Source organism: Micrasema longulum, unplaced genomic scaffold (genome assembly GCF_059751315.1).
Source record: "Micrasema longulum isolate JH-2025_06_02 unplaced genomic scaffold, ASM5975131v1 h1tg001280l, whole genome shotgun sequence".
NCBI classification, from domain to species: Eukaryota; Metazoa; Arthropoda; class Insecta; order Trichoptera; family Brachycentridae; genus Micrasema; species Micrasema longulum.
Genome location: NW_028278467.1, coordinates 669,940 through 690,863, shown reverse-complemented (window position 1 = coordinate 690,863; position 20,924 = coordinate 669,940). Strand labels below are relative to the sequence as shown.

General features: G+C 31.0%; 1 protein-coding gene across 1 annotated transcript in view; it reads right to left on the bottom strand.

The window, feature by feature from the left end:
• Positions 1-519: 519 nt before the first annotated feature.
• The window catches only part of jeb (low-density lipoprotein receptor domain-containing jelly belly protein), a 272,842-nt gene continuing 252,437 nt past the window's right edge, over positions 520-20,924 (bottom strand). Inside the window, exons 3-4 of the mRNA XM_088234763.1 lie at positions 10,340-10,500; positions 520-579 (exon numbers count right to left, since the gene is read on the bottom strand). Of these exons, the coding sequence (XP_088090889.1) occupies positions 520-579; positions 10,340-10,500 (221 nt within the window). The remainder of the gene's footprint in view (positions 580-10,339; positions 10,501-20,924) is intronic.

Genomic DNA, 20,924 nt, shown 5'->3' with positions numbered 1-20,924 from the left:
GTAATTGATTACATTATTTAATACCTATCTAATGTATAATAATTAAATAAGAAGAAAACTGAGGTTACACGGATTATCTGTAATGTATTAGAAACAGAAATGTCGTATATCAAAATTATATTTGAAAATGAAATACAAAAATATACTGTCTCTCAGGAAGTTTAATTACTCGTCGATAGCTCAGATAATTTTACAAATATTACTTTTTCAAAAAAAATTGCAATCAGAGCAAGAACTTTTAATCGAAGATCATTCAATGATATTACTGACACGGTAACTCATTGAAATGATTTGTTTTAAATCATTTTGAAAGGAAAATACACGAAAAGTATTTTTACCTCATGCTGTTCTAACTGAAGATATCTTTGTCTTTTTAAATTAAACCCCTTTGAGCGTTATGTAAAGTAATATATTTTTTACTGAGGAGCATCACTTTTAAAGAGAATTATATACTTCTAGAGAAAGACAATAATTTGTGGAGTAGTTTAATGTAGAAATGCGCCATTTTTGCTTTTCTGATTAACGTCCTCTTGCCCACCTTAGAAGTGCATCAGCCAAAACGTCCAAATGAGCCTTTGTCTGAAAAAATAAAAAAAACAAAAACATTAATTCTGTGCAAATAGGCGTATAATTAAACTGAGGAATAGAAATATTCAAAGTTGTCAATTGAGTTATAGAATTTAGGGATTGACATTTATGTTTGCACCTCAAAATATTTTTTGAAAAAGTAAAAAAGCTGATTAACAAAACCACATTACGTGTTATTTTTGAATGATATGTTATTTACGCATTATATTGTTTTTATTTTTTAAAGAGTCTTTTATCAAAAAAATAAACACATTAAAACAACATTATTTAAATGAAATTTTTTAAATAAAAACATAATTCGTCCGATAAAGTATCAATTAATATCAACAATTACAAAAGAGATTAAGAACATTTTAAAGAAGGTAATATAAAAGTCTTGGCATCTGCAGGGCTTATGACCTGTCATAGACTGGTTTAAGTGGCCACTTTATACACTGTGTGACATTTACCATTCTGCCAACAATTGAACATCTATATTCCTTCAACTCTTTCATCTGTTGATGTTTGTGAAGTTAAAGATATGAAATCTTTATTCATGCGGGTGAGATTCATCTAATCAATTTCTCTAAAATGTTCTTCATCTCTGTTGTAATATGTTGATATTAACAGCTCCCCAGGAAGTCGAATCCAGTTCTTGTCTACAAAAATTTAGACAAACTCAAAATATTGTTATCAATTAATAGTTAGTTATCGGGTGCTCAGACATTATAAAAGGCCGTTTACACGTGGAAAATAAAACATTGTTTTGTCCCAAGACTAACATTGTCCACGTGTAGACACTAACTTGAGAGACAAAAAAAATTTCTTAGACATTACAACGGGCAAATATGGTTTAATAATGATGAGTTTGTGCTGTCCATATTATTTTTATTATTTACTACAGTAAATTATGAACAATTTTTTAAAATTATGAGTTTTATTTGGTTGAATGAAAAAAAAATCTGCGTTGCAATTAACTCACTATTATAAATACACAAAATAAATTAATGATTCAAACGAAATATTTAATATATATAAGTGATGTCCCACCTCTGTTGCCACGAATTTATTATTATGTTCCCTACCGTGTCATTTATTATTTTTTTTAAGGGCAACTTTTGATTTTTTTGCCCCAATGTCCAGAATGTGTGAATTAGTCCATTCGTCACATAACTTGGAATTCATTGCCATGAATCTTTTCGCTTATTGCAGATCTTTATGCCATCATGGGGACTTGTAAAGAAATTTTAACATTTTAGAACCACCGTCGGATTCTTTTCATCTCTGCCAAGGAACCTCAGAACGGTTAACGAAATCTCACTTAACAGTACTGTAGATGTGTTTCTACAGCAAAGACAAGCACTCAAGAAGCAAGTGGTATTATCACTCCTTACTTGAGATGATACACTTTTTATGTCTGCTTAGATCATGCCATCACTATACCCATCGTACATTTAAATAGGTTTTAAGATTATTTAGGTTAAGGTTGTATCATATATAATTAATGTCAATCTATTAGAGCTCTATAAGCCTCTTGATTGGCTTGAAAAAAAGGTATACTTGTATAGGTTTACATGATAGATATAGTTACGACAAAATAAAGGTAAAAATTATTATTTGCTATTGCAGGACACCAAATGGCGAACACTTTTCAAGTGAATCTGAATTTCTGTTGACGAACTACAATAGTCCATCTTCTCCAGACGAGTTTTTTGTGTTTCCTCGTCACAAGAACAAATGCAGAGAAGCCCCTAAAACAGGCCACTGCCGAAAAATTTTACCTAATCCTTATATATTATAAAAATATCAACCAAATAAAATTTTTCCTTTTAAGTAAATTTACAGAAGGTTGTTTTTTGAAGTAAACAATTATACCTTTGAAGTAAATATAAACCTTGTACTTTATAGCAAGGTAAAAAATAATGCAATATCCATACAAAATAAAATATCTTCATCATCAACAGTGTGGGATGAAGATGGATTTGTATGGTTTATCTCGATATCTCGGATGTTGATCATGTTTTTGAATATATTGTATTATATTACTCTAGTTTGTATTTGCTATATAGTTCTATGGACTTTTTGTTCAGTCTCTTGTTCATTTGTTTCTTCATATAAATGTTAAAATGAGGAATTTAATCTGTTAACAACTAATAAACTAAGCCAAACATTTTCAAAAAATAAATTATATATCGTATTGTAAGCGCTATGATTTTTAAATATTTGTATTTTTTCTTTTTTTTTCTTTTAAAAAAGAAATATTTTCGTTCTTATATTTTACGCAAATATTTAATTTTGAGGGCCATTTTCTTCGAGTTGTAAATAACTCACTATTAGAAAATGGGAATCAAGTTGGGGTAGAGTGGGATTCGAACCACGGGCCTTTGATCCGTGAATCCGAGACACTAGCCACGGGACCACAACCCGATTTCAGCCACGTAATTTCTGAAATTACTCCGCATGGGACATCAGAGGTTTTTTCCACTTATTCTCGGTCAGTTCTGCCGATCGGTCTGTTGACTTTAAGTAAACCGGATATTTTTCACAGCTCTCTTATCATTAATTGATTAGGGTGATTGATGATTTAGTAACCTCGTTTTTAGTAAAATGTTTTTTACTATTTTTTCCATGCATTTTTAAGAAACTTTGCCGTACAATTGAATGCTCTTATTTTTAGGGCAGGAAAAAAAATTGTATGTAATTTCTCTAACGGCTTAAGTCCCTCGTTGGCTAAAGCCGTATATATATATATATACTATGATAAATAAATATGACGATTAATAAAAAAAAAAACTGATTTTTATATTTAGTTAAAACACGACAATTTTCTACACATCTAGAAACTACTAGAAACTAGAAAGCAAGAGAAATTATTAGAAAAATGTGTAAATTGTGGAAATATTAAATCCCTCCAACATTCTACTCATGTATAAAGGTGAACGTTTCCGAAGAGGTTAATGCCTGAATATTTTTCAATAAATTTTCGTTACGTTTTGCGGATAAATAAATCAGGATTCATCCCTTTCTTCCTTGGAGCATGTAAAACGCGCCTTGCTTCAACTAACAGCATAAAAATTTACATTACAATTTTCCTTGGATTTTTCCCCATTCGAAGGGTGTTTATAAAGGAGAAGTGACTTTTTGACAATAAAGGTGTTCGTTTTACAAATATGATTTATCACCATCATCATTTATTTCACACTTTATATACATAAACATTTGAAATACACATAAAAGCAGGTAATTAATAATAATAATAATAGGTAATTTCTTCCTACCTCCCCTTCAGTTTGAGAAATTTACAAATACATGGACACATGCTTAGTATTAATACATAATTTGTACAATTATTTTTACTATTATTTGTACTCTTTCATAGTAGGAGCAGCTCCTACTATGAAAGAGGAGGCGAAAATTCATCAAACCTTTATCAACACCTGATGGTCATAGGGCACTGCATTTGTTGAGTAAATGCAGCGTATGTCGATAGTTTGCAAGAAAGTAAGGTGTCTTACGCCTCAGTTGCCAGACCAGGAACAATAAAACATAGCATTGCGAAACATGGTAGGCGAAGGGGGCAACAAAATCACGACGAAGTGGACTCCTCTTTACTAAATTAATTTTTTAAGGATTTTTATCTGATTAGCCATTGAGTCGAAAACACTCGTCCAGGATTCTGGTTCCTTTACACACAGAACTGTATTTCTTATCAGCACATATACCGTACAAGATAATTTACTGCTTGAGTACTTTTAAAATCTATTGAGAGCTGACACAAGTGGTAATTAATATATATTTTTTAGTACTATTAAGTACAGTGAACAGAAGTCAGAGGGAGCGATAATCTCTCCGCTGTCTAATTTTGATCCATTTCAGTTGGCTACGATAATCAGAAATATGGTTATGTTTTTATTTATTTAAAACTTCAAGTACAAAGAACAGTACTTTGACGGACTTATTGCTAAACGCAATATCTTCCAGCCAACCAAATAACAGACTTGTCAAAAGAAGAGTTAGTCAAAATTTTGTATTAAAAAACCTTAAATATATATATAAAAAGATACACATAAAATAAAAATAACCTAATTAATTAAAACTAACAGTTGTTTTTCGATTGGGACATAATGATGAGGAATGTGGAATCAGATTAACAGCTTGAAAGGAGAGAGAAAAAAGAACCAAGGGTAGAAAATGGAATAAAAATATGTATTAAAAAAAAAACACTAAAAATTAATTCTGGGCGCACTTCATTGGTACAATAACCGCAGATCATGTTTGTTACATGAAAATAAGATAATCAGTCTTATGCTTCAGGTAAATTAAAGTCTGAATTTTGAAATGATATGAATGAACCTTTTGCCTAATCTATTACAATAGAATTTTATTCAAATTTATAATGGTTTATGTAATTTATTATTTGGCATTTGTAATTTTCCATTATTTCCCAATTTTTAATTCCTTTGAATATTATTTATGAAATTGTGCAAAATAACGAAAAGGATAAAAAAAATTTTGAAGTTGATAATATTTAGGATAAAAATAACAGATTCCAAAAATAATGTATTTACTGTATTAAAACGGGGAAGTTATCCTTAGTAAGGCAGTTTAAATGACTCAGAAGCCAAAAACATAAAATATGTATGGATACAAAAATTTTAATGTTAATTTTTTCTGTGTTAAATTTTATTCTATTTTTCATTTGCATAAACGTAACTCATTAAAATAAAAATCTATTCCAAAAGGAATGAAACATTATACAAAGGTTTAAATTATTCAGAAAAGCTATTTGGCATTCACTAATTGGAGATCCAAATAAAGCCTAAAAGGATATAACCGTCATGAGAAACCACTGGATTTGAAAAGGATATTTTTGCATTTCAAGAAGTCAGCCTTTGAAATCTGGTAATCATGCGTAATACAACACGTCCTTCAATTTAACCATTGACTTGAAATGAAAGCTGTTTTAAAACATTGAAAATAAATATTTATAGTTCATGTATCTATGTTATGTATCAACAATCAGTTGCTCAATTTTTTATTATTATTTATTTATTTATTGACGGACGTATGCAGTCCATTCTAACAATACTAAATTCAATTTTTTATAATAAATACAGGTTATAATCAAAGAAAATACAACGTAATAAAATAAAAGCTCGGACAAAAAAAAGTTACTACCTCAAGACAAGATCCGGTCTATCTTAGTGATTTTTGGAATTAACAAAAACTTACACCAAAAAATCTAGATCTTGTCTCAAGTTTGCAATTGGTGCATGCAAGCCATAGTTTGTGCTGTGTTGATCAAGGAGCTGCACATTATTATTTCGTTTCTATTAAAACGTTATCAATAAGTTTGTATGAAATCAAGTGATTTACAGGACTCATGACCTGTCATTGGCTGGTTTCAGTGGCCGCTTTACGTTACATTCATCATTTTGGCCATGTTTTAACATCTTTATTTTCTCAACTATGGCTTGTGATATCTGTTGGCTTTTGTGAAGTAAACAAGCTTAAACATTTATTGTTGTGTGAGATTCATCTGGCTGAATTATTTTACCTACTAGGCAACGCCTAAAAACACATTTTCAATTGGTTTACTTATTTATACACCAGTTAATTAAATGAACAATTTTTCGTATTTTGATTTTATTATTTTGATTTATTTTATTCACAATATATTCATTTTACATTTATTTGGACACAGGTTCCAACTCCATGGAACCAAATTCCTGTGTTAAGTTGGGACGAATATATGTATACAATTTTAACAATCAATATCACTATGTATTCTACATAGAACAAAAACATCATTAAAAAATACATGGCAAATGTTTCGAGAACGTCCAAATGTTTGTAGAGAGACTGGATTTCCTCCCTAAGGTGTTATTAAGATCTAAGTTTGTTGCATAAGATAAGTAAAACATTCCTGAGAAGGAAACATGGAGGTTTAGGCATTTACCGGGCTTACGGCCCATCACAATTATTTAACTCTTTCATTTGTTGACTTGTGTGAAGTAAGAAAGCTGAGACTTTTATTGATATTTGTGAGATTCACCTGGCCGAATTTTAATCGAGTTATATAATAATCATTAGAGTTGAGGAAATGTGGACGCTGAAAATGTGGATGGTGAATGTTATGCAATGCGTAAAGTGGTCATTTAACTAGTCAATGACAGGTCATGAGCTGTGCAACCCTAAACTTTGAAATTTTCTTCTCAAAAATATTTTCCTCGTTGCAATAAATTTTAATCTCAATAACTTAACTTCCTTGGGACTGACATTTAGCATTGTCAACAATCATTTGAACCCACTCAAAATATCGTTAGAGTAAAATATTTTTCATGAAAATTAAAAAGTAATTACGGGAATTTAACTTCGAGTTATTCGCTTTTAGCTGTAATCGCATAAATTCATTGGATTTTTGTGTCTTTTTAATAGGGATGAGTTTGGAATTAGTGGCTTCATTAGGAACGCCAAAAGGCAGAAATTTCACTACTTTTATAAATTAATATTGGCACTTTCGTTACATTTTTTTTCATGGATAATTTACAAAGCGCCGTTTTAGTGAAAATCTGAAAGTCTACTCGAAGGCGCTGCACAATAAGTTTCTATAGAAAATAGGTCACAATAAGTTTCTATAGAACGCAAGGACGGTTGAAATTCTAGTTCTTTGTTTCCAAATATGGATACAATTTAATAAAAAATAGGAAAGAAATTATATTCATTATCGGTACCACCTATTTTATGTACCAATAAATAAAGCATCATTTGATGATGTAATAACTTATATTTCCATATAAGTTATTAATTTAAAAAATACTTGGTACACTTCCACTTATTTATTTTTGACCAATTAGCGCTTTCACCCTCTAATGGGCATCTTCAGACTGGTAATATAAGTTATTACATCATTACAATGGAATTCCATCAAGAATTGTCAATAAATAATTTAAATGAAATAAAGTATCATTTGTTGAAAATGCTTTTTTACGTAGGACTTTTTTAGTATACAAAATTTAAAGACATAGATTACACAAACATCCCTCTGTCAGATTTAAAATTGACACTAAAAATGCATTATGTAAATCCTTGTCTTAATCCCGCCCAATTTACAATAACTTACTTTTCTTTTCTTTTTTTAATGTCTTTGATTATTGAAAAATATAAAAGAGTACATTAAAATAACATTTTTACATGTATAAATTAAAATGTATTAATATAATATGTAATATATTTTCTTTACTAACTTTGAATACTTTGTGAAAATCTGTTATTGGATCTGAGTTTATACACTATATCAGTTTGTTTACTATAAATATGTATGTAGAACTGTTGGTTTCCCGAAATATAATAAAATAAAAAAAGACAATATTAATGTCAGAAAACATAGTCGTCATTTATATAATCTGATAAATGACTTGTAAGTGTTTTTTTATTATTTTTAAAACCTTAAACAATGGCTAGATTTTTAACTGTCCTGCAGCTACAGAGTGCATAGACGCGAATCGACGGTTGTAATCCTAGACTATGAACTGCGGAAGTTCATCGTTACGGGAAATTGGACATAAAAAATGTTTTCTTACACGGCGTAGTAATTAGCATGGCGAAGATTCTCGAAAATATACGTAAACATTAATAAAAATTTAAATGAATTACTTCGAATGGCGCTACAAGTTCTTGGAAAGCAATCGATGATATAGTGTTGAGTTGCAGAAAGCCAATTCACCATTCAGCAGAACTCACTGTAGAGAACTTGTGACGTCACGGGCGAAATAATTTCCAAATTTTGAAACTTTGAAACGATACATTAAAAATATAAAAAAATTGGCCCAGTTTGATAGTCTGTTGATGATGAATAAATAAAAAATAAACACTGAACTTCCTCATTTAAGTATGGTACAAAAATATTAATAAAGTAATGTTCTGATCTATTCCATTTTTATCACTTTTGATATTTCTATATCCTTCCATATTTTTTCTAAACTGGCCAATCCACTTTTCACCATCTCAGCTATTCTTTTGATTTAAAACTCGCACCGGTCATTTTTCATTATCCAAGACCCAAAGTAATTTGATTCATGGACAATTTCAATGTTGACTGAAGTATTGGTCCTGGTGAATCGGATCTACAATTAGTATTTTTGCTTTCGCTTTGTTAACCTCAAAACCCATTTTCTTGCTGTCTTCCTGAACTTGATAGCAGTTCAGCCATTTCAACGTCTGTTGTATCATCGGCATATCTCAGATTAGATAAAAGCTTTCCACCTGTTTTTACCCCATTATTCCAACTTGCAAGTGCTTTTCTCATAATGTATTTTGACAAGGATTATCTCTAATAATAACAATAGTGTCAATAATAATATATTAAAGAAATTTAATTTCTGTTTTGATACAGGCGTTCGTAATGAAGCAACTAAGTACATCCCCATCAAAAACACAGAACTCCGATGAATTCATTCGATTATACCTGACAGCAAATAACTCAAAAGCAAAATTAGCTTCTTTACCTAAAAGTATGCCTAAAAAAGTGATGTTTAGCCACCTTTCAACTGATTTAGTATATTTACGTAATTTAAAATGCAAATTGTTTTTATTTCGTTGTGTGAATGCTTGTTGTAGAGGGTGAACTCTTTGAATGTTTCGTATACGTAGAGGGGTTTTCGTTGATTATTTTGTTTGTATTATTACATTCTTTTTTCTTTTATTTATTTATTTATTTGACACTTTATATACATATACAATAAATATACATATAAGGGCGGGCATATTGCCTTAGGGCAATTTCTTCCTACCTACCCAAACCGTTCAGTTTGAGAAAATTATAAATACATGGACATATTGAATCTTACAATTTTATACAAAAATTAATAGCAAAGATTAACAAAAATAAATAAATGTATAAAAAAAAAACACTTTACTATGAAGAGAGGAGAGGGGATGGGAAGGAAAGAAGAAGGATAAAGGAACAATTTAAATATTTAGATAGTGACATTTCAATCTTGACTTAAATGTTAATAAAGAAGGGGCGTCTCTAACATTAGTGGGTAGATTATTTCACAATCGAGCGGCTACTACTGTGAAAGAGGAGGCAAAAAAATTAGAGCGATGACAGGGTATTAAAAGGGTTCTCTCGTTACTAGAACGAAGAGATAGTCCGTGTTGTGAAAGAGGTTGGATGAGCTCTCTCAGATAAACAGGCGAAGTGGGATTATTTAAAATATTGTGAAGAAGTGATAGAATGTGAATGTTTCTTCTATGCCTGATACTGAGCCAGTGTAGTTGCGTGCGAAACTCGGTTATGTGGTCAAATTTGCGAAGATTAAAGATATAACGAATACAAATATTCTGCAATCGTTCTAACATATCAAGCAATTCAGAGTTAGCATCTTCTTTCGGGATTAAGAAAGTATTACTGCGGCTCTAATTCAAAACTAACACTGTATTTCTCTACTGTACCATCATAGGTACAAAAATACCAAAATAATAAAATCTTTTAATGGTTCTATGATTTGTTATTTTCGCGATTTGATTGTAAAGAAATATTAGATTATCGCCGATTAAAAAAAAAATATTCACGATAAATTGGCGACGCCGAAGAAAGACACTAATTTGGGATGCAACATGGTCACATTGCATAATAATATGATCTTAGTCCGTATTTCTAATAAATAAATTGATGACTTAAATAAAACGGCTTCGAAATGTAATTATGTTTTTCGATAAAATACATTTTTTAAATACGTATATTTTTTTATTAAAGGTGACCACTCACGGTTTTATAGAACATGCAGGCCTGGCGATCTTCGTCTTCTCCCGCAGGACAGTCGATGAATCCGTCGCACAGCACGTGGTCGTCTATACAGCGGTAGCGACCCTGCCGGTCCGGCGTAGGGCACGCGAACCGCTCCATGCCGTCCGCCGCGGGAGGGCATTCTGCAACAAGTGAACAAAACTGTCATGAGCGGGGTGCTTAATCGGAGGAATTAATTTATTTTTATTTTTTCAAAGTTTACGGCACAAGTACCTTTTACGTACATATTGTATTTTTATGCATAATATGGCATTTTGCACAAAGTGGTAGACAAATAAATAAATACAGTACAACTCCAACTATCCGGATTAGTTAGTGCCAGAAGTTTTCCGGAAATGTAATAATCAAGATAATTGAATAAACTATAAAAAAATACCAAATAATCTTTTCCTGAATATTTTTTTTTTCTTTCTTGTGTTGCTCAAAAACATTAAAACTGTCCATTATTTATTATAGGAGCAAAAATTCATTGACATTTTCTTGTATACCCACAAACACGCCATGCCTTCTTGGGATTTTTGTTTACTATTTTTACTATTAATATGTATTTCATTGTTATGTAATTATGCTTAATTTTTTGAATGCTCTGTTTTACCACAAACAAAATCTAAATAAAAAAAACTATTAAATTAAAGATTTTTTTTTAGTTGACTATGTATCTTATTGCCTTTGAAATAATGCGAATTGGAATCACAGCAAAAGCAAAGTACATCAAAGTTAATCGCCCTTTTGTATTTGTTATTATGATATTTCCTTTATTTTTTATCCCTTTTTTGTAACAATGGAGATTTTTTACAACCCGGATGACTGGAGTTCGGAAAACGAAGTTCTACTGTAAATAAAATTTGAGAATAAAAAGTAAATTTATAAAAATATTATAGCACTAAGTACTAACTGAGAACCGTTGGGGTACATAGATAACTAGAGTAAACATGAGCGTTCAAAATATGGGCTCTCAACCTGCGGCCAATTGGCAAATGTTTGATAGAACGGACTTTAGTTTGTTTCGAGCGTTGACCGGCTACTTTTCTCCTCGTAATTACTGAAATGCCTATTTGTTCGCTAAGATACTGCAAAATTGACCTGGAAAAGCTATGGTATAACCTTTACCGGTAAATAATGATTTTATCTTAATCAATACCTGTTTGAAATAGCTATTTTAATGTTAAAAAAAGTTTTATTAATATGTTATCAGCATACCAGATATGTTCAGTCTCTGTCCTTCTCAGTTAGTCGGGCGTATAGTGAAACAATAAACAAAGGGAGTGACATACTGACTAGAGCTTACTGTAGTCCCATGTAAACAGCCCGTGCTTTTTATTGAACTACTTGTTTTACTTGTCAAAGCCAATGTGATATGACGTGACGATACTTGCTCCCTTCGTTGGTTCCTTTTCTTTGGGGACGACTTTTTAGCTAGGATTTGTATGGAGTGTTAACTCTATATATTACATCTCAATGCTGAGAAAATTGTTATAAGATTGATTATAATATTACATACATACGTCACCTAAATGAGTGTTTATAGACTAGCGTATCTAGTCGATTCAGTGCTGAATTGCCAACATATATCTTGTTGCATTTTTTGCAACTGTTTGGTTGTACATGCCTAGTTTATCTTCATCATCATCATCATTCCGTTTCCACATCTAATGGAGCGTAGGGCTGCATTGGTACACCAATTTCACCGTATCTTGATATTTTTTGTAACATGAAGGCAAGATGATCAGTCTTATGCTTTTTGTATCAGTCCAGGGTCTATAAAATATTATATTTTCTAATAATTTATCGTACTGGTATTTAAATTGGTGTGCTGGGCGTTGCTCAGATAGTTATATATTGTGGAATTGTTATTTATATTTTAATTTTCGTTTCGGTATTTTTAAATATGTATACATTCACCTTACATTATGTTGATCCCAATTGTTTGGTTTATTAATGTATAATTTCTAATAAACATGTAATACACTTTGAAGGAATAAATAAATAGTAAATAAAACGTTTAAAAAAAAACAACGAACGTTAAAACAAACATATTTTGATTTGGAAAAAATATCTCTGATAATTTTGCACTCGAGTATTTGGAAAAACTTTGATGAGATCAAAAGCCTTGAATTTATATATTATTTTCCCGTTGTTTATTTAACTTTGTTATCCTATTTGTTAACAAGAACTTGGACATTTTAATTATTTATGTTCAGGATGAATTAACATTTGAAAAATACGAAACGATCCACTTATAAGAGACATGGAAATAACAAAATGGAAATGTGATTTTATAAAAAAGGTAGTTGAATAGACGGGAAGAGGCGGTCTTACCCAAGATCTAAGTGTGTGGGTGTTTTATTTTTGATGGCTTAAATTTTAGTTGATCTCGTCAAAACTTTGATGAGAGAGCAAATTACATGAAAATAATTTTCCCCCAGCATTATGCAAATAAGTTTAAAATATATTATTTGATTGTAAAAGTTTACCCGGAAGGTAAAAAAAAATGACTTATTACTCAGTTGAAAACGGAGAAACGCCAAGAAAATATTTTATACAAGTAACACAAAGTAATCAAAATACAAAATCATAATTCCGAAAATCCTAAAAAAAGAAATCGAGTGGAAATAAGTCCGTCTTGTAAGGTGGTGGTTTGCGAGTTCGTGCTATCATGCTTGAGGTACTGGGTTTAATTCCTGTCAGGGACACCTAAAAGTATTTGTTTTTAAGGTGATCTTATACTGTAATAGTTATCTAATGCAGGTATCTGTCAAAAAATAAAATCTATTCTATTCTCAGAATTACCGGATTCAAGACAGAAAGATTCAAGAAAGAAATTCTAGCATCATTGTAGTCAAGACCTGTCAACTAAGGCATTAACCACAAAAAATTAAAACTCAATTTTACATACAAGAACATCTTTAACCACACACCGTGGCCGGAAGGAGCAACCCAGCCCGACCAGTGGCGAATGGTGATTTTATTTACAGGTAAGCTTTAAAAAAATATCATATATTTGTACCTACATAGAAGATACATAATATAATGTAAGAAATATATACTATGAATTGATATTTTTCTGTGGTTCTGTGTGATACAAAAACTCTCATCCATAAAATCAACTGAAACGATGTAATTTCGTGAAATATTATATTATATAGATATATTATCTACTACTTTAATAGATAACTCATTAAAAAAAATATCACTGTGAATTCAGTCGAGATTAGATATTCGATTGAAATGTCAACTGGCTGAATTGTTCTAGAAATTAAAAGTGCTAAAAACAACCGCGTCGAGCACCAAATGTCCTGCAATATGACGCATGAAAGTAATTATGGTCTTATGTCAAAAGTACAATCTCAAAAAAAATAGCCCTTAAGAAATAATGTTTGAAATACTGTTTTCCAAATCAAGAATCTTCTAATAATTTGTGTAATCTGGATGTTTAATCTGGCAGAAAAAACCCGCTCTGGAATTAAGACATTCAAAATACAGTAAATTTATTTGTATGAAAAAATAAGCTGGAATAATCGGCTAGTTTCTTTGCTCAGCGCTGGCGCTGGGCGCTCTTTATTAATATTGATATTTATATAAGGATAAAAATACAAGCGGTGGAAATGATTTAAAATAAATAGTAGTTATTTATTTATTTTTCTGTAAATAAAATTACAGTAAAACATTATTATGCTCAGTCAAATATAATGGTAAGCTGCGCATTTTTATACACGGTTTTATACACGGTTCGCCCCTGAGCCCGACCCCCGGCCGATACAAGCTTCCCAGCCCTACTTGTTAGTGTATTAGTAGCCGAACCTTATTCTCTTTTACGGAAATGTAAACCTGAGTTCATTTTGAATTGCTGCCATAAAGATCATTCTATTAAAATCATGTATCTGCTAAAAGGCTGAAGACATGAAATAGTCAAAACCAGTCTTAAAAGGCAAAATAAAGTGAAAAAGTTGCACTGTAAGAACTGTATCGGTATGGCCGGTGGAAAACAAGAGGAATGGCGCTGAATCTTGTTTGCCCGATTGGACTTGCTTTTCTCGGTTTACCAATAATTTAATGAACTTACATACCCGATCACTGTTTTTGAGACCGCAAATTTACTATTTATGTGAACTGACAGTGATAGGGGTATTGCAATAAAGATTTCTAAATGACGGGAATCTTTTATAAACAAAAAAATAAATAAAGTCATTAGCCGTGCATTTCAATTTTATTTTTATTTATTTATAAATACGTACATAACAAAATGGAATATTTTAATTCATACATATAGAAATAATTCAAATAATCAGGTTAATATAAAAAAAACACATTAGTATACATAATATCCAGAAAATATTATGTTAGAAAAGTAAGAGAATCTTGTAACGAAAAAATCTCTCAAAGACGTCCAAAGTGATATTGTTCAACATAGAGATAGCCCTTCCAACAGGCATAACCATTGCAAGTTGGTCCTGTATATTGGAATGTGAAACAGTCTATGCTGACGCTGTCTACGGTAATTATCTGGAATATAAAAGCTAATGCTCCGCATAATTTCAGGGTTGTCAATCCGCGCAACAATCGAAAGAAGTGCGTTGTTAAATATTCATTCCTTCTAGTCTTTAAACTGCTGTAACCAAGCATACCCTGTAGGAACTCAGTGGGATAAAGCCATAAATAATATCCGCTCTCGCTCATGTAGAGAACCCGAAGAAATTTCTTCTGAACCTTCTCCACCATAAGAGAGTACTTCAACTCAGACGGTCCCCAAATCATCGAGCCACTCTCGAGTCTACTTTGCACCAACGAGTTATAAAGAATTCTCAGTACTCGTGTACTACCAAAAACCTTGGCAGTACGCAAGACGAATCCTAACATCTTAAACGAACTACTACAAATTGTTTAGATCTGATCATTATATGTCAGGAAACTCACAAAAGTGATGCCTAGATCTTTTACCTTCGCAATCCGCATAAGATTCTGGTCATTCATTCTATAGCGGAAGAAAAGCGTTTTGTGGGCCCTAGAGAAAGACATAACTAAACAATTTGAAATATTGAACAATAATTTATTTTGTCTTCCCCATTTAGATACGTTTAATTTATCCACTTGGAGGGTACGAAAATCATCCAAAGTTTTAACCCTCAAAAATAGCTTCAAGTCATCATTAAGAAGACACTCAGACTGACTTTGCTCCATGCAAATGTATTGCAGTATTTTCTCCCAGAATTAAAGCACTAGAACATTATTTTTCTAACACGTTGTTAATGTCTACTATTTGCGTGAACCTATTGCTGTTTAAATATATTAAATAGTTCTTTATAGCAGTTAGAACCATTCAAAAAACCTAAAAAGCATATAGTTTTATCCAGTCTTACAGGACACAAATACACAAAAAAACAGACGTACAGGACACAAATTTCAGAACTATTTGGCCATGTGCCGGTCTAAGAAAAAGGCCACAAAACCTCTAGAGTGGATCCGAATAAGTGAAGGTGGCTTTTAATGTAACATTCCATTATTCTTGGATTGGTACCTGGAGCGTTGGACTGAATGCTTTGCCTTCTTGTATGAATAGTAAGCCTCGTGGTGAAATAATCAGCGCGTTTGCCTACCATGCAAGAGGTCTCGGTTTTGATTCCCGACATGGTTGATCATAAAAAAAAATATTTAAAAGGGTGTTTTTACACTAAAATATTTCATAGTCTCTGGACACTTGAAGCGTAAGACTGATCATTATACCTTCATGTAAGAAAAAAATGATCAAAATACACTGCAATTGGTGTATCAATGTAATGCCTTATGCGCAGTTGTTTGCAAGTAAGGATATGATGGTGATACAATATTCCATTAATTCATATTATATAGTTTTCAACAAATTTATTTGTGATTTAAGGTCTAAAATTTCAGTAAGTTGCTTTTTCATTTCACTGCGGTAAGAAGTCAATTAAGGGTTGTAAATTCAAACATCTTTCATTACCGAACTTCAAGTGGTTTTGTTCAAAACATAAGTAGGGGAAGATGAAGTGTATGGCCCTTCTGTGCTATATAGCCCCTCTTAAACTTATCTACATATAGTTTTCACTACTTGAGGGTTTGTATTGAGCACGTTTTATAACAAATATTTTAATAACCCGTTTTGCATAGATCATTTTTGACAAAAATAACCGTTATTAAAAAGATAATTTAATTCAAGAGAATATCTAGACAAGTTATTGATTTTAATCATGTCTTTATTGTACATTTTAACACCCATGAGGCCTTTATAAACCACAACTTTAGTTTTTCCAGATCACTCCTCCCATCGATGGGTGATACAAAGCAAATGGTATTTTTTTATGTGATATTGATTTATCAACAATATTTTGAGTTTGTCCAAATTTTTGTAGAAAAAAACTGGATAAAACTCCCTGGGGAGCTGTTAACATTAACATATTACAAAAGAGATAAAGAACATTTAGGAAGTATAGAAATTGAAAATATAACATTTTCAGGCGTTGTCTAGTATGTAGGTGAATAATTTAATTAGATGAATCTCACCCGCATAAATAAAGGTTTCAGCTTTTTAACTTCACAAACATCAACAGATGAAAGAATTAAAGGAATTTTCAAATATGAGCAGAATAGTGAATGTTACACAGTGTGTAAAGTGGCCACTTAAACCAGCCAATGACAGGTCATAAGTCCTGTAGATGCTTAGACTTCTATATTACCTTCTTTTAAATGTTATTTATATCTGTTGTAATATGTTAATATAAACAGCTCCCCAGGGAGTTGAATCCAGTCCTTGTCTACACAAATTTGGACAAACTCAAAATATTGCTGCTAATGTTTATTCAAGTACTGTGTTCAATATATTAAATGAGAGATTAGATGGGAGGAGAGCTCTCACAAAACTATAGTTTTGTTAATTTTGTCCCTCTCGACGTCAATTTTACCAAAAAAAAATCGGAGCCTGGCTACCAAGCGAGAGGTTTCAAGTTCGTTTTCTGACATGGTTAACATCAAAAATAATTATTAAGAAATGTGTTTTTATACCGGATTATTTCATTGTTTCTGTACCGGCATGGCACCTGAAACGTAAAAAAATAATCGAGATACGCTGTGGTCGGTGGATCAATGCAGTGGCCTACGCACCATGAAGTGGTTAAAGGAAATAATTAAAAAAATATTTACTGAATGCGGATTTAATTTAAAAAATAATATCTAGGTTTTTACAAAGCTTATGCCTCGTAATTGAGTGGTTTAAATAAGCACTTGATGTGATCTCAAATGATTTTATTTTTAAATGCTTTAAAAATTATGTAATATGTTTGTTTTTATGCTACCAAGATATTGGAATAAAAATATATTATTGAAATACACCAGTAAGTTAAAGTGGCCTCCCTTACTCTATTTTGATTAGCATTCCTCTGTGACAAAATAATTGGGTAATTAAAAACTTAATTTACTTGAAAATAATACTGTTTTCAGAAACAGCTCTCTGAATGAACATCAGGCGCTATTAATAAAGTAAATCCAACATTAAATATGGATCCTGACACTGTTTATTATAAGGTACCTATTATGAAGTTCATTAAAAGTAACAATGTATTGAGTATGTCCAAATGTTCGTAGATAGGCTGGATTTCCTCCCTTGGGAGTTATCAGGATTTAAATTTGTTACTACAGAGAGGGATAACATTTATGAGTAGGTAATATGGAAGTCCAGGCATTTATAGCACTTATGGCCTGTTATTATAAATATCAACTTCCCATTGTAATCGGGGCCGTGAACCTTCAAATAAAATTGTTTCATATTTATTTAAGTACGATACAAAAAAAAACCTTAGTTTCTTTTATAAACTATCACATTGTCATGTAAGCCGTGATTAAAAGGTTTCATACATTTTCCTTTTACCAGCACAAGAGTTTTTATCTTTTTTGAAAAGACAAGCGATTTTGAATTTCATAAAAATATTTTAGAATGAATTAAAACAATACATTTTAACAGTTTTAAAGTAAAATGGGATTTGCTTGTTTGTGTAATTAATGTCTTGACGAAGAGATGGGTATGTCTTGAAACCGGGTGACATAAAAATGTCTATGAGTGGTTATAAACATTAAGTTACTTACATGTGGAACACGTAGATAGTGTTGCGGACTCACAGGTCAGAGGTCCGAGGTTCGAACCCCACTCTATCCCAAATTGATTTCCCATTTCTAATATTGAGTTAAATATACAAAACTCGTTAAAAATGGCTTCCAAAATTGAAATATTTAGATACATCATAAAAACCCAAAAATTAAAAAAGAAAAAAAAAGTGAAATACGGATCAAACATATCGTTTCATTGATAAATCAGTTTTTATTTAATAAATCATTGAACAACAAGCTATATTTTTATGCAAATTTTTCACAATGTAAAGAACATAAATAATATCACTTTCAGTGTGGTAATTATGATTACGAGTTACACAGTAATTCGATCTAAGGAAATACGCTTATTGTGTATGTCTTTTTCACATGACTATTTCCAAATATCTCTATTTATTTACCTTATACATAATTACAAGAAAACCGGTGAAAAAAAATACAACAAAAAAGCATAATATTAAAAAAGAACAAAGACATCGAGAAAAGTAAACAATGGTTAATAGTATTTATATATTAAAAAAATAAATTAAATCTGTAAGAAATTTGAATATTAACCAATTTAGAAGAAAGGCATAGCTGCTAAAAAAAATGAAGAGAAGAAAAAGAAGAAAAAAAAGGAAAAGAAAGTTCTTTAAAAGAAAAGTTAAAAAGTTTACTTCATGGTTTATATAAATATTAATACTTTATAATAATAAATTTAAAAAATAATTATGCACTCAAGAGTTAAGACTTAAAACAATAGGGAAGAACTTATCATTATTTGAATTTTTAATTGTTAATTCTTTTTCAAAACATAGAACTTGATCATTAGCGGCGTGGTATATAATTTTAATTATCATTGTATTGATTTGCATGTCGGTCATGCAAATAATTAGTGAATTCAATGAATAATTAGTACCATGATAATGACTGTAAAACAAAAAAAATAATCAGATATATTTTTATTATTAAAGAAAATACTATCTCATTTTTTTTGAATAAGCATAATGTGAGATTCTGTAAGTTAGCACATAACGAGTGTTTTGTTATAAATTAATGAATAGCTCGTTTTAATTCATTTAAATATTTATGTCGCTTGGGAAGTAGCGTTTACTTAATTGTTAAATTTAAGGGTGGTAATAACCCTCCATCCACCCACAACTGTTATAGAGTCCGGGGGACTCTGTCAGGTGCGCATAGCGGAAAAGAAGGCGTCATTAATAGGTCTAGGTAGTTGTGAAACTGGAAAATTTTCAAAGTTGTGGTGATTGTGAAGCCCGCCTTAGAGCTGAACTGTTGCTACGTGCCGGAGTGCTGAGCGCGCCCCTCGCTGGGTGCGGATGGCCGCTTCGCTAGCTACTTGCGCTGTGAATCCCGTACTCGGCGGCTATTTTTAGAACCAGCCCGGCAAAACGACTCAGACTCCCAAACTTTACCTCTAATTATTTTTTTTTAAATATTGAACTTTTTGTACAATATTATGTACATCCGTTGGTCTTATTGCATTAAATATCTTCCAATCAAATTGAAACAGACTGGTTTTAGTTTGTCTAAGTTCATACTCACAGATTTAAAAACTTTGTATTTTTTTATAGTACAGTGGTGAATTTACAGCACAGAACACCCAGACTTGAGAAAAATCAGGTTAATTTTTTTTATTCTCACCGGCAATCAAACTCAGAACCTTCCGTGCGTGAGTCAAGCGTCTTGACCACTTCACCATGAAGACTGCTTAGTTGAGTATTTAGTCAGAAGATACTCACTGTACATATAAAACAGATGAAAATACTTTTCATGTCAACAAAAAAACATGAAATCGTGATATTTTACGATGGTTTTGTAAGAAAATTGTTAATGAAACATTATTTAAAAAAATTAACTTTTCAACATCATGATATGCTTAAGTTAATTTATAATAAAACAAGTATTTTTTTACCATATACGAATTTAATATAATAACACTACTAGTTTCAGGTATTTTAATTACCATCAGGCGTAAATATAAACTTAACTAAAATATGCAGATAAGTACTAATTAGATACTGTGGGGTCTATTTATACAAAAATCTAATTTTTAATTGATTATTTCTGTAGAGAGATTAAAAAAATAAAGGCAATTACTTTTATTATTTTTCAAAGTAAATTCGATGTTTTTTACGAAGTGTGAATTAGTTTAAGAATTTTAAAGAAGTCAATAAAATGTTTTTTTCGTGAGTGTCAATCGTTCGAAATAATTCTTATAACGCGATATTTTTCTTAATTCTAATGAATATATAATTTCAACCGTATGTTGATTTAAGAACTTTTTTGTTGAGATATGATGTAAATACGTCTAGTTTGAAAATACAAATATGTACATCATGATTATAAGTTATCAATCTGCCAACTCTTAAAATGGAAATGATTTCACAATAGTACAAAAAAAACTGTTTTTTTGCAACTTTAGGTTGTG